A 15,306-nucleotide genomic window follows, 5' to 3' on the forward strand; every position below is an offset into this window, starting at 1 on the left:
GCTCAGTCACTAATGTAGTGTTAAGTGAACGAATGCACTAAGACATCAGCACAACAGAATGTATGTTTTATATTTGTGGTATTTTATGTTTTACATGGTGATGTTCCTTGCAATCTTTCATTATGAAATGACAGATCACTAAGTGACTTGCAATTTATAAGGATGATGAAGTTCAGTTAATGTGTTACAAGGTACATTGTAATGCTTCAGTAGTGTAAATGAGATCATTTACGAGGTCTGTTCAAAAAATTCCGGAACATTTGTAATTTTGCACCCATGGTGTGTGAAGCAAAGTGCAGTTGGCATCCCTGCAAATACCTGTGTTTAAATTGTCGGAAGTTTCATTGTTGTAAGTCTGTTAGTTATTTATGAAGGTTTCTCGGGACTCCAGCTGGGTGATAGCGTTGATATTTCACAACATTTCGGGAAGTGTCATACCACACATCTGGCAATGTGTCAAAATTTGCAGAGAGCAGGCTATTAATATGCCCGGTCACCCCACTCCACTAGACCTCGGGTGGCTGCGGTGGACCAGCGGCATGCACATGGTGCCTCGGCGGCCGCGTTCAGTTTTCGATGTAAGCATTCTGTCTGCGTCCACGGCGGAGGACGCTGACAGGCGCGCTCCTGACGGATTGTTAGTTATTGTTCAGTGCTGTGTTGAGTAGAACATTGTGTTGCACGGTTTGTGAATTTTGAGATAGCAAAGTTATGGGAGCAATGCATCTGCATTAAATTTTGCGTGAAACAGAAGAAAGCCTTTACAGAGACACACCAAATGATGCAGGAAGCCTATGGTGATGAATGCTTAACCTGCACTCTATGTTAAGAATGGTTCACATAGTTTAAAAATGACTGGACAGATGTTAAAGATGACCCTCATACAGGACACCCTTCAACGTCTACCGAAGACGCTCATGTCAGGAACGTTAATGAAATTCTGTGTGCAAATCAAAGACCACTGTCTGAGAGATTGCAGAAGAATGTAACATGTCAGTTGCATCATGTCATGAAATCCTGATACAGTATCTTGGAATGCATCGTGTTGCCGCCAAGTTCATCCCATGGCTCATGGGTCAAGACCAGAAAGACCTCCACCTCACAGTCTGAAGATCTTTTGGATCACGCTAATGATTACGATATGTTCCTTAACAGGGTGTATACAGGGACAAGGAAAAAAAATTCCCGGATTATTCCCGGATTTCTCCCGGATATCCCGTTTAAAAAATATGCTTTTTCCCGGGCGACCTACTGTCACTTAGCACAGAAAAAGTTCCCTCGGAACTGTAAAACTTATCAATCCTTTGAATGGTTAACGTTTTATATAATCGCGTAGAACTTCCCGGAAAAAAAAAGAAAAGCCGGAGCAGAGAAGTTTTGGAAAGACCTTTGATTTGCAGCAACATATACGCTGCATATTTTCGTATTACGAAAGTATAAATTCGAATTGCACCAAACACAGCTTGTTAGTTTCCGGAGCGTTGCAACCGAGGTTGTGATGTCCTTTTGTAAGCGAGTCATATCTCAAGCCACGAGATCTCGCCAGCCGATGACAGCAGCTATTCAGAGCATAGGGCACGTGTTATAGTCAGCAACTAGCAAGATTACTGGTTACATAGCGGGAACACACAAGAGGAAAAGTTAACGGTTTACAGCAATGTACACTGTACCGTATGTCTACAAGAAAAGCTAAGCTTTTACGTGTAATATTGGTCTTTTTTTGGTGTGATATACTTTAAGATACATCACACAAATGTGCCAGCTCGAAATTCTTGAAGTGGCTGGTCCTCAAACTGTTCAGTTTCGAACGCTCTGTGATTTAGATATCCATCCCACTTTCACACACGTAACATAATTCATCTTGCGTAAAAAGAAATTTACTTTGAAAGTAATGCTTTTCTAACCACCGTTCGCAATACTGTTAGTTATAGGTTCGATTTACCAGCTGCCAGAGAGTGCCAAAAACGAATTATTGTGCGTGTGCAACTGCAGTGGTGTAGGAAGCCCGCATGTTCGTGTGTATAAAGCACTAAGAGAGCTTACACTACACCATAAAAGAAACAGGGCATCAGAGGATACTCCAAAAGGCATCAAAATTTCGTGAATCATACTAAAATTCGGCTTGAAGTGCACATTGGTTTTTTCCAGATTCACAATGAAGTAGGTCCCATCTGATATTAAGCTTTTCAGTGTGGTTTTTGGGATGTAAATTTTCTTGGAGTACCAGTACTCTACGATCTCATGTTTGGTTCTTTATTATGGCATAATGCCATACATGGCAGAAGATGATAACGTGCACTTGAAATTCACCGAACAGTTGGAAGTACCCAAAATTGTTAAATGAAACACTTCGTTTCAAATAAAATGATTGCCTCAGCGGAATTTCTTTAGCAAACTTGCAAAAATAACTTCATTCTTCTGCAAGGCGATTAATGCTTGACTGCTACTAACTTGGAAAGAAAATAAAATCAGAAACTGAAATTAATAATATATTTTTGCCCTCTGTAATTATGTGAATGCATTTTAATTCACTTGATAGCTCCCGGCCACAGAAATCCGTTTTGTTTTCATTTGACGTGGGAGCTGTACACGAAGAGAAGCAACGAAATCACTTAACGTAAACACGGGTCACGTGGAGACTAACCCCCTCCCCACTAGAACTCAGACAACTCTGTGCAAGCGCGAATCTGGCAGCTAGGGCGCGAGGGAAAAATTTTTATCGTTTACATCTGGCTGCTTGCTGCTACTACCGATGCAGCTGACAGCCAAACTTCAAGAAGCGGGAAGCGAGAGAAGGTACTGCTTATACGCGAGTCAAATGCGCATGCGCAACAGACCGCTGGCAACTGGTCAAACGAACCTAATGTGAACAGTTGTGACGTCATGCTCATAGCAAGCAGTTTATTGTTACGAAGAATTACAGTCTGCGCCCTACGGCCTTTAACATATTTTTGCTATCTGTAGACGCTTGTGCGTGCACGGTGTTTTGTTGTCGTAAAATGCACATTTCCTTGCCACTACAGTTATTTTTTTCCCTCTCGTTTATATTTTATTGCTGCAGTATCATTCTCCAGCAGCAGGATACAATAACATTCTTTGCTAGAGAATCAATTCTGCAGTCAAAACTACAAAAATGTAACTGAAAGCTAAAACAATGAAAAATTCCCGGGTTTTTCCCGGAATTCCCAGGTTTTTCCCAGTTTTCTCCCGGATGAAAAAATTCCCGGGTTTTTCCCGGAATTCCCGGTTGTCCCGGGTCGTATACACCCTGCTTAAGAGCAGTCTAACTGGTGATGAGACATGGGTCTACGGTTATGATGTTGAGACCAAGGCTCAATCATCACAATGGGTCAGGAAAGGTTCTCCACAACCAAAATAAACTTGTCAGGTAAGGTCAAATGTCAAAGCTATGCTGATAGTTTTCTTTGACTTTGAAGGATTGTTTCATCATGAATCCATGTACCACAGGGACAAACCGTTAATTGATGGTACTATCAGGACGTGTTGCGATACCTACGACAAAATGTGAGAAAGAAACAGCCTGAAATGTGGTGAGATGGCTCTTGCATCACGATAATACACCTGCATGTTCATCCCTGTTGGTACGTGACTACTGCACAAAAAATGAAATCTGTTTGCTGCCTCATCCTCTGTATTCTCCAGAACTTGCCTCTGCAAACTTTTTTTTTTTATTTCCGAAGTTGAAACCCCCATTGAAAGGATGAAGATCTGCAATGATACACGAGATAAAAGAAAATTCGCAGACAGCGCTTCGCACAATCCAGCATGAGGCACAATAAAACTGCATCTGGAAGTGAAAATGGCATTGGGAGTGATGTATCAATTGTGCAGGAGTGTTTCTGGAAGGGAACTATGCACAGTAAGTAAAGGATAACCGTAGAAAAATTTTGTGGACGAAGTTCCAGAATTGTGTGAACAGACCTTGTACGTATTAACCACCTTAACTTTGAATGTTTGTTTATTAAACTTTAAGATTTGTAACTCATAGATACATACTAGCGAGCCAATCTGTCTCTCTGTGAAATCAACAAATTTCAGAATCAAATCTTCCTTTTCTTATAAACATCAAACTTACACATTCCAAAAGTTTACATTAATCGATGTGAATTGCAAGTAACTCTGAAGTGAAAGGCCTGTTAGTCTTACCAGAACACCATATACAACTGCTGCTGTGACTGGTATACTGAGGTTTATGGTGAGACAAGAGTTGCAAGTCATTTTAATTATGGCATGTGTCAATTTGCTTTCTTCCAAAAATTTGAAACACTATTATTGGGTTTTCTTTTTGTTCCTTAATTCTAAAGAACAGAATAATTAAAGTATTTCACAAAGTTATTTGTTTTACAGAATTACAGCGCACTTTAGCCAAATACAATAAACAAATTACCAGAGTCTGTGATATGTATTTTGTTGAATTTCCATTAGCATAAGCAGTCTGCACAAGTCCTAATCGCAAGCTTAAACCACTTTCTCGAACGAGATCCATTAAGTAACCAGCCACTAGAAAAAAACCAAAGAACTTAAATTAGTAGTTCTTTAAATATAATATTCAAAGCACAGCTGATATAAATTATTCACTGAATAGTTATTATACAATAACAACAAAGTGTCAAAAGAAAGTTATTCTGTTTTTGTGCCTAGAAAACAAAAAATCAGAGGAATGTAATCAGCACATGCACCAATCATTCAAAATTATTTTCTGTAAAAGAAAACATGATCTACAGACATCATGAATAATCTTTCTTAATAGCCCATAAAGCTGCTCTATGTTCATTTTTTTTCTGTCATGACTAACAACAGGACACAAAATTTTTTAATTCAAGGCAATAGCAATGACAAAATTGGAATGTGCCATTTCTATGTAAGAAATTCTCAACCACATCAAAGACTGACTCTTTCACTAGTAAAACACCTCCATTACATACATTAAAATTTTGTATTACTACATTAAGTCAGACAATGACTTTACTATTACAGTTACGTTTGCCATGTTGTCTTTTCTACAATACTGCAATATAAACATGTGAAAAAATACACATTGTAAAGCAAGCATCTTGTAAATGGCAGGGAACCCTGGATAAGACTACGACACTGACCCCATAGAGCTTATACTGTAAGAAAACAACAATGTTCCACTACCATCCCCATATCACAGCTAGAGAGGGCTGGAAATAATAGAAACAAAAATCAATTCTCGCCAAGCAGTGTATTGGAATTAGTTTCTGGTTTGTACACTGTCTGGAGGATGCTTTTATATAGCTGTGTACGTCAAGTGGGTGGTAGTGGTAGTGGTGGTGGTGGTGGTGGTGGTGGTGGTGGTGCCAAGACATAATATGATGGATATAATGGAGGCAGGTCTTGTCCTGCGAAAAGATATGTTAATGTTCTGTTGAATGAAAGTGGTTCACCCATAAATTGACATACAACAGTAATTTGGAAAGTAGCATCTGTTTCCGTACTGCACAGGAAAGAGAACATATAGTATATAGTGTGCATTAATAAGTTGTCTGGATCACTACATAACAGCAGTCACAGGGAAGATCACTGTCCCTTTGTGACAAATCCTGTTGCTGTGAAGTATGCACTGTGATTCAATTGCAGTGGAAGGCAGGATGAGGGGAGACAACAGAGAGAGAGAAAAAACATTCACCAAGTTCTGAGAGACAGAGCTGGGCAGCCACAGTGCTGTTTTCCCCAGCACGAAATGAAATGCAGTAATGCGAATGGTGACTATGTAGGGCATCCATCATCCATAGAATGACACTGTTTACGAATGCCAGTGGTCACTAGTTTGAGCATGTGATGTAAACGATATGTTTTTTATGTAGTGGTTATATCACAGTAAAAGTGACTACAAAAGGACACTGATCAACTAGCACAAGAAATGCACAAAAAACGTTAAGAAAATATGTGAACAACAATCCCAAAATTACTAGTCAGTTCTGATTATGTTCGATGAACAGTTTTCTGGAGTAGTAAGTGACAGACAAGTTTTGTGTTCATTAAATGTCCATATTTCTTTCTGAAGGTCATAAGTTCCACAGAATCATTTTGGATCTCATGTTCCAGCTATGATAAACAGATAAAGGTGGCTGTTTCCTAAATAACATTGCTATAGTTTATGAAACATTGCTTCCGTACGTGTACATCCACCTAAACAAAAGTCAGTGAAATGAGCTCTTTATCAGTTCACCGCAGTAACCTGTGAAATGCTACCAGATTTATCTTCAAAGGAAATTATAGTCATTCAGTGTCTTTTGAGACAGGAAAGGCATACTGCTAATTCACAGGAGTGCCTTAATCCCACAGGAAGTTAAGTCAAGATATAGCCTACTCTGGAATATTTGATGTTTGTATAAATAGCAGCACACACTGTCCAGGAGTTCAGTTCTGTTCTGGCATACACTGATGTTTGTAATAAACATGCTTGCACTGTGAAGTGTTGTACTTCACTGATGATCCTGCTTCCGACATTGGACTTGAACGCTGTTACAAGATGTCAATTTTTTTTATAACATGTTGTGTTTTAATTACGGTGGTTTTACTATCCACTTAACTCTTTATTAGGAACATCACATAAGTTTTTAACACTCAATTTAAGCAGACCTTTTTCTTACCCAATGTTGCTATTCTGTCACCATCAAGCAGGTGAAATTTATTATTGTCATCAGTAAAGAAATAGACAATTCGATCCGCATCCCCATCTACTGCAACACATCGAGCCAATCTGACTTCTGGGACACCTTCTGGTTGTTGCTGCTCTACCTTCACAAAATCTGCTCCACACTGTTGAAACAAATGTAAGTAATCACACTTGTTTATAACCTACTATGGAACACAGTCATGAAAACATGCACATCACATATCATTATAAGCCTATATATACATTTTCTTGTTGCACAGTGTTCCCTCATTGTGCTTTTAAACAATTTAATGGTTAAACATCAAAGTACATTTGCCTCATAAATTGTAGACAGAAGCCAGACCACGCAGATGAGATCTCAATCAAATATATCGACTATATTCAGATTTATTTAGTTCATGCTGGTTATAACAAAATAAATAAAGCATGACTGCAGCATATAAAAAAAGGAGGAAAAGGACAAATTAACTGAAAAGAGGAAACACAATATATGATGCAAAATTATTACTTCCTGGCCACAGGAAAAGTTAGGAGAGAAAATATATATATATATATATATATATATATATATATATATATATATATATATATATATATATATATATATATATATACCTAAAAACAAAGATGATGTGACTTACCAAATGAAAGTGCTGGCAGGTCGACAGACACACAAACTAACACAAACATACACACAAAATTCAAGCTTTCGCAACAAACTGTTGCCTCATCAGGAAAGAGGGAAGGAGAGGGAAAGACGAAAGGATGTGGGTTTTAAGGGAGAGGGTAAGGAGTCATTCCAGTCCCGGGAGCGGAAAGACTTACCTTAGGGGTAAAAAAGGACGGGTATACACTCGCACACACACACATATCCATCCACACATATACAGACACAAGCAGACATATTTAAAGAAATTCCATTGCCATGCCATTAGGAACTGGCCTGTTCCTCAAAACAAGAAACAATTGAGTGCATACTTAGGCCTAGATTCATTTTTCAGGAAATTCATTCCTTAACAACTTATGAACAGTGATGCTTTACTCAATCTTGTCCAAAAAAAAAACAGACCTTGGTTATGAGACAAGCAATGTCAAACTGATTTTGAGAACATCAAGCAAGCCTTATTTAATGCTAATATTTTATCTCAACCAGACATGAAGAAGGATTTTTGCTTATGCACTGATGCGTCTTCTCAAGGTTTGGGTGCATGTCTTTTTCAAATGGTAGAAGAGGGCAATCTCATTCCTAAAGTAATTAGCTTTGCCAGCCACACCTTATCTGAAGCTGAATGTTCATATTCAGTTACGGAGTTGGAGGGTTTGGCTGTAATTTGGTCCTTTAAAAAGTGTGAATATTTTCTATGGAGTAAACACACATAAGTATACTGTGACCATCAGTCCCTATCATTTTGGTTGACTTGTAAACTGCTGCACCAATGGATAGCCAGGTGGTGTATGTATCTTCAAGAATTCGATTTTGAAACAGTATACACAAAAGGAAACCAAAGCATAACAGCTAATGCTCTTGCTCAATTACCACAAAGCTTAGATGAATTAAACAATTTTTTAGAGCAGGAAATAAGAGCTATGTTGATGGAAGACAAAACACTCCAACCATAGTATGTCCACATGTGTAAACACATGGAGCAATTATGGCAGGAAGACAACACTGAAGTAAGGTAAGAGCGAAACTAAAACAAAGTGGTAGGTTTTTCACTATTCTCAAAGGTGTTCTGTTCCATAGGAACTATCCCAAACAAGAACAATGGCACATGTGTTTGCCAGAGGAATACGTGGATGATTTTATATTATATACCCACAATACTTGGGGCATTATGGCACTGCAAAATGCACTGACAAAATGGGTAAATACTGTTATTTCCTCAACCTTAGACGAAGAGTACTACAGGGGTAAGAAAGTGTATTGTCTGCCAGAAAGCAAAACATTTTAACATCTCCAAACAGATAAAACTACATCCCATTGTGACTAAAAAAAAAAAAAAAAAAAAAAAAAAAAAAAAAAAAAAAAAAAAAAAATCTAGAAAAGGTATCGTTGGATGTGACTGGACCCTATCACAGAGGTAAGGGGGAGTAAGGCATATAGTAGGTATGTATGATATTTTCACCAAATATGTGAAACTGCATGCCATTACAGCCAGTTCAATTATAAGACAAATCAAAGACGATAATTTTGTAAGAGTAGGAAAACCAGAAATCATGTTTTTTGGGTGTAAATTAAAAGAGTTTGTAGATTCCAACCACATCAAACACATTTTAGTATCCAAATTTCATCCTGAAGCATCCCACACAGAAAGGTTGTTTAAGGAATTCAAAAGGTTTGTGAGGACCTATATACTTCGTAAACATACCAAGTGGATTGAATATGTCACTCCCTTCTTACAAGTTGTTAACAATCTTTCCCATACATCTACTGGACTTACACCAAATGAGCTGATGTTCAATTGCAAACAAACAGACAAGTGGGAAAAACCTTTGCCCAAGATACTGATACCGGAATTATCACTGGACGATAAAATACAACCAACCTAGGCTAAATATAGGAAAGGAATTTATGACAAAGTTGAAATGTACAACACAATTTTAAATAGGACAAAAGGTGGGGACACATCCCAAATCCACAAAAATTGGAAAACTGAATCATAAATGGCAACATCTATACCCTGGACCATACATAATTACTAAAATCCCCTACCTGGGAGCATCAGATTGATACACACGAACTTGTGTAAAGACAAGGGCCTTTACCCACACAAATACTTGAAAATGTTTATATATTGAAAGAAGGGCTGTATACCCTTTAAGTTGTATATATGTATAACAATGTTAGATTTACAATGCTGGAAAGTCACATTCCAGGATTTACGTGGTTAGTTGATAAGGAAAATTTTTGTTAGTGTTTTTTCTTATATGTCGAATGTGTAAACAATAAGATGAGCGGTTGTAACAAGGAAGAATTTTACTTTTGTGTGTCTAGAGATGACAATACTCTAAAAACAATGGTTCACCTTGTGTGTAACCCAGTTTTACTTTTATGTGTCAAGAGGTGACAATACTCTAAATACAACAGTTTGACTTGCGTGTAACCCAGTTGTAAACAAATAAACAAACTTGTGAAACACATGGTAGCGCACAGTGCAATACAGAACTCGCCGAGACAAAAGTGATATCAGAGCAACACAGTACATGCGCATTGAGGAGCAAGGTAGTCAACCAACCACAAGCGCATGCACGCCAGACAGGCACAACAGGGAGTGCTGGAGCACCCAAAAGAAAACAAACCTGATGAGCTACAGCCTGCACTAGCAAAAATAAGCTACAGGTATTATACTGGGGGAAAGGGATGCTAAACTACAAAATATTTACTTAAGCTATGCTACTATATACATTACATCTATATACATACAATATTTACAAATTTAAGTATTGGAAGTGCAAGCACTAATTATACTTGATGGGCCAGAAAAGCCTTGCTGAAGGTAAACAAGCGAGTACAGTGTAAGTGGCAAGCTGAATAAACAGGCCACACTACGCCTATAATACACTTTTTCTTTAGGATTTATAAGGTAAGTACAGATGCACACATGATATTAAATAAGTTTTGTGATACCACGACTGCATACTGAAGTGAAGGAGTGTGAATACATGGTTGAATATATGAAAAAGGTATTAGTAGCCATTAAGCCACTATACACTTCTCGAAGAAGATTTAGTTTCAAATTAGTATTAAGTTTTTTTCTTCCAGGGAACAATGCATCCATACATCCTGGAGTGAAGAAAGATAAATGCTTGTAGAGTGTTAGGTACCATATAAACATAAGAAAGGACCACACCACAAGATAAATATAGTTTTAAGTTTATGTTATGTATGAATGCAATAGTGTGAAAGTATGTGAAGAAGAAAACAGTTGCAGAATGCCACATATCACGATGCCATCCATGAAAGCGTTAAACACCTGATTTATATTGAAATTTTTATGCATGTTTGTTACATATGCAAACAATGTTGTACGCTCATTGTATGTAATATATCGTATTGATGATACAACTCTGGATACCTCAGCACATGGAATGGTTATCCTTTACACAATGAACATAACAAGTAAATACTGAGTTGCACTTTTAAACACTGAATAAGTATATGCTTCAATTGGTATCGTCAGATTTGAGTTGTGTGCAGAAACAAAAACTATTTTGAAATGATAATTAAATGGACACCCTAGCTGCAAACAGGCGTTGATATACTTCATTGGGGACATGTTGAAAATGTGTGCCCTGACCAGGACTCGAACCCGGGATCTCCTGCTTACATGGCAGACGCTTTATCCATCTGAGCCACCGAGGGCACAGAGGATAGTGCGCCTGCAGGGACTTATCCCTTGCACGCTCCCCGTGAGACCCACATTCCATGTCCACACCACTACATTTGTAGAGCGCCTAATACATGTTTGCCCATCATACTCATTACTCGTGGCAGATTAATCTACCAAGTCCCATACGAGTTCGGGCATAGCATGTGCGTTCACACAAGAAGGTCAATGGCCAGGAAGCCATATATGACAGTAGTATCTGTTCTCGAAAGAACAGTTACCGTTGAGGACCATGCAGCTTTGCTAGAAATGAATTGATAATTAAGTGGATAATTAAATGTCCCCAATGAAGTACATCGATGCCTGTTTGCAGCTAGGGTGTCCATTTAATTATCATTTCATTTCCAGCAAAGCTGCATGATCCCCAACAGTAACTGTTCTTTCGGGAACAGATACTACTGTCATATATAGTTAAAAACTATTTTGTTCTTGGGATCACAGTTAAGTCTATTAATGAGATATACCTGAGCACATAAATGCCTTTCTGTGGAATTTCCTCAACCCTGTGGTGTGTAGATCCTTCCTGGAGAATGCTAGAGAGGTGAGGCCATGTGTAGTTATCCGAGCAAGTAGTATCTATTGTGGCACCTATTGTTTATTTCCTTCAAAAAAATGGTTCAAATGGCTCTGAGCACTATGCGACTTAACTTCTGAGGTCATCAGTCGCCTAGAACTTAGAACTAATTAAACCTAACTAACCTAAGGACATCACACACATCCATGCCCGAGGCAGGATTCGAACCTGCGACCATAGCGGTCGCTCAGCTCCAGACTGTAGTGCCTAGAACCGCACGGCCACTCCGGCCAGATTTATTTCTTTAATTCTTTGGAATTGATAAATATGCTCCAACAAGAAGTCATTGTATATTGAAATGAAATGTATATCAATTTATGCCCTAAATAAAAACAGAATCTATTATTGTATGAATGTTGTATAAAGAATGTATAACCAAACGAGAGTAAAATGTGTACTCATATAATTGGAATCAAATAATGTAACAAAATGAAAACAAAATGACAAGGAGTGATACTATGTATAAAAAGGGGAGAGAATATGTTACAGACTATAATGTATATAAGCGAGGATAATGACATATCAGCAAATGAATAGGCTAAGTTTATTTTGTAATTGTATTTGTATCTTAATGTGTTATGTGTATAGTATGTGGAAATGAAACTACAGAAACTTTGTGTAATGCAACTGTATGAAAGATGCTTGAAAACAAAGCGCAAAAACATACAAAGCCTGGTTGCAAGTGTTAAGTGTGCATGTGATATACGTGTGTGTGCATGTGATAAATGAAAGATAGCAATACTTTGTGTAACATGAATTTTCTGTGCTCAACAATGTCGTAAAAGAAGCAAGAAACTTACCTTGTTGACGGATGTCAGATGTGAAGCTGGTGTCCTCACTGAATAAGTAAGAGCAATGAGGTGAAATAAATTCCTTGGGAGCTGATATGAAAACCAGTTGTCACTGCATCGAAGATTTCACAAAGGATCATGCTGCTGAATATGAGCTTCACAAATTTGCGCAGTGAAAGCTACTGTAAATGCACAACATGGACACACTGACCTCGTTTTGGACATGTGAGTGCAATCTGGGATGATAACGGACATTGGGCTGCGCACACATGCTTCGCAATCTGAACACTGTGCAGACGCTGACTGACAACAAAGGGACTATGTGGTTACATCAGGCACTTTGTTACGAGAGAAAACTTATGCATATATGTGTTAAAAGAAGCTAACATGCTTATATAAATTGATACCATTCAGGATAGCTCCAATGGCTGAAAATCAAGGCTATGCCCATACTGGCCAGGATTATCAACCCTCAAAAAGGGAAATAAGCTCAGACACTGTGCACCTCTGTATGATGTCAGTGAACAGTGAGAGGCAATTATGGTGAGTTTTTTTTAATAGATGTAAGCTATATGTAAAGTGAATGACTTATAGACCACGACAAAGATAAAATAACGAGTTGTTTTGTGGCAAGGATAATGTTTTGATACAGCTGCATGACAAAAAGGAAGAAGAAATACACTCTTCAATTTATTAATTCCTGTATCTTCACCTGTTTGTTTCTACAAGTGGTAGTGGGAGGACGTATGATAAGATCTGTCGTTCCACTATTGCTTAAAAATGTGTATTTCAACCGTGTATTAAAAGTGCTACAAAAAGTTATCAGGAAAGCAAAGTTTATTCATACATTCATGACTACCACACTTGTCTGTTCATCATTTTGCCTGCCACTGGTATCCTGCATCAGGAGGTTCAGAGCAGACAAGAGGAATTAGGGCGAGCAACAGAGGAGCGATCCTGTATCAGCATTGTTATAATCAGGACTACCCACAATAGAATTAATGTGAAGTAGTACATAACTCAAATTATGAATATTGATCATAAATGTATTGATATTGAAGGTCTGTTGATATTGGTACCAGTTGAAGTTCACCCAGGATATGCGTACAGATTTATAAAGGACCTTCCAATTTCTTTCAACTATTCTTACCAATCAATTTTTTTTTTCAGTTATCCAAGCAGCAATTATTGATCAGTTTCAATTATTTGCCTGCCCACATATGCCTCTATTCACTGTGTAGGAAGTGTCAAAAAATCTCAATTTTTTTTTGTCTTTCGTACTATTTCTCTAGCATATTGTAAATAAATAAAAGTTGTCAGAACTTAGGTCACTGACAAAGAGTGTGGCTTCACAGGACAATACACCCTGCAACAGAGATGAGACACACCGTTTTGGAACCTGAAGTGTGTTGCAGATAACTGCAGATAAGGATGCTGTTGTGGAGTTTTTGAAACACAAGATGACCATTTTCATTTGGTAAAAAGAAGTGTTGAACTTACTCACTAACTAACAGTGATTAAAAAAAGATTAATAACACATTCAATATCACCCCCTACAAAATTACTGTAACTAACTAAGAACAAGACATTAAAATTATTATGATTTACAGTATGTTTCTTGCAGATAAGGTAACAGCAACGAGCCACTTTTTTTAATGCTACTTATTCACATAAATAGTGTCGTTACCAGTTCAAACCGACTGGTTCATCATTAGAGGGCTTGTTTAAATTAAGACACATTTTTGTTGTAGTTTCCATTAGTTTTCACTTTTTATTCCCTGATATGGTGAAAATTCGTTGGGGTGGTGGTGCTGTTAAAATTCTGCACCATTATGTTGCAGTGCTGACTGCAGAATTCCAATTGATCATCTCTTTTGTTTTTGACAGGGCGTTATTAGTTTCCACAAATTCTCCTTGAAGCCTCAACATCTCACCATGCACCAGTTCCACCGAAGAAGTATCTGGATCTGGTTTGAAAGTGTGAATGAAGTTGAGTAATATCATGTGAAGGGCCTTGGTCCTCTCAGCAACATGGCACATTAGTGCTGCCTTAAGTGAGCAGTGCCATCTCTTCATCATCCCATTGCTGGCCGGGTGCTAGTTTGTCATTTAGTGGCAAGTTGCACTGCAAAAATTCCTGAGTTGGCCAAACAGACTTGATTCAAAATGTTGTCCTCTGTTGTAGCAGCCAAAATGCGACACCCAATATGACACAAAAGCAAAAGCCTCAGTTTTTACTGTAATGTTGTAGATCAGTGCAGCTTCCAGCCAGCTGGTGTAACAATCTATCATCAGACGTATGCAACATAAGCCTTCAGAGAATGGCAATGGACCAATGATGTTGATATGGACACGACTAAAATGGGCTGCCGTAATTGGAAAGTTCCCTATTGGTGCTTGCATGTGGCAATGTATCTTGCTGTGTTGGCATTTAAAACAACTCATCCGCTCCTGGCAGTCCTCCTACATTCCCAGCCATACATAATGATTTGTCACCAGGCGAATCATTGATCAAATATCAGGATGACACAGGCTGCGTAGCATACTGAAGACGTCCCTTCTGTAGACAATAGGTAGGAATGGTCACAGACTTGACATGGTCATGTCACAATAGAGCCTGACATCACTCACTAGAATTTGGATAAGTTGCAGATCCAACGCTGATGTTCCTGTTGATAAAAGTCCTTGAAGTTCTTGGTTTGACTGTTGAGAGGTGGCGAGCTCAATGTAATTGATCATGCTAGTAATGCTTTCAACCTGAGACAAACAATTGGCCACCACATTGTTAGTACTAGAGATGTGCTAGACGTCCATGCTCAATTGCTAATAAATATAAGCTGACTGTCTTGCCTAGGTAAAAAGTTCACATTGTTCTGGTGAAAGGCTTTA

At 38.2% G+C, this 15,306-nt stretch overlaps 1 protein-coding gene across 1 annotated transcript in view; it reads right to left on the reverse strand.

Moving 5' to 3' along the window:
* LOC126175753 (phosphoacetylglucosamine mutase) overlaps nucleotides 1-15,306 on the reverse strand; it is a 135,136-nt gene that overhangs the window by 22,056 nt on the left and 97,774 nt on the right. The window contains exons 7-8 of the mRNA XM_049922718.1: nucleotides 6,639-6,807; nucleotides 4,409-4,521 (exon numbers count right to left, since the gene is read on the reverse strand). Of these exons, the coding sequence (XP_049778675.1) occupies nucleotides 4,409-4,521; nucleotides 6,639-6,807 (282 nt within the window). The remainder of the gene's footprint in view (nucleotides 1-4,408; nucleotides 4,522-6,638; nucleotides 6,808-15,306) is intronic.

This window comes from Schistocerca cancellata, chromosome 3 (assembly GCF_023864275.1).
Source record: "Schistocerca cancellata isolate TAMUIC-IGC-003103 chromosome 3, iqSchCanc2.1, whole genome shotgun sequence".
NCBI classification, from domain to species: Eukaryota; Metazoa; Arthropoda; class Insecta; order Orthoptera; family Acrididae; genus Schistocerca; species Schistocerca cancellata.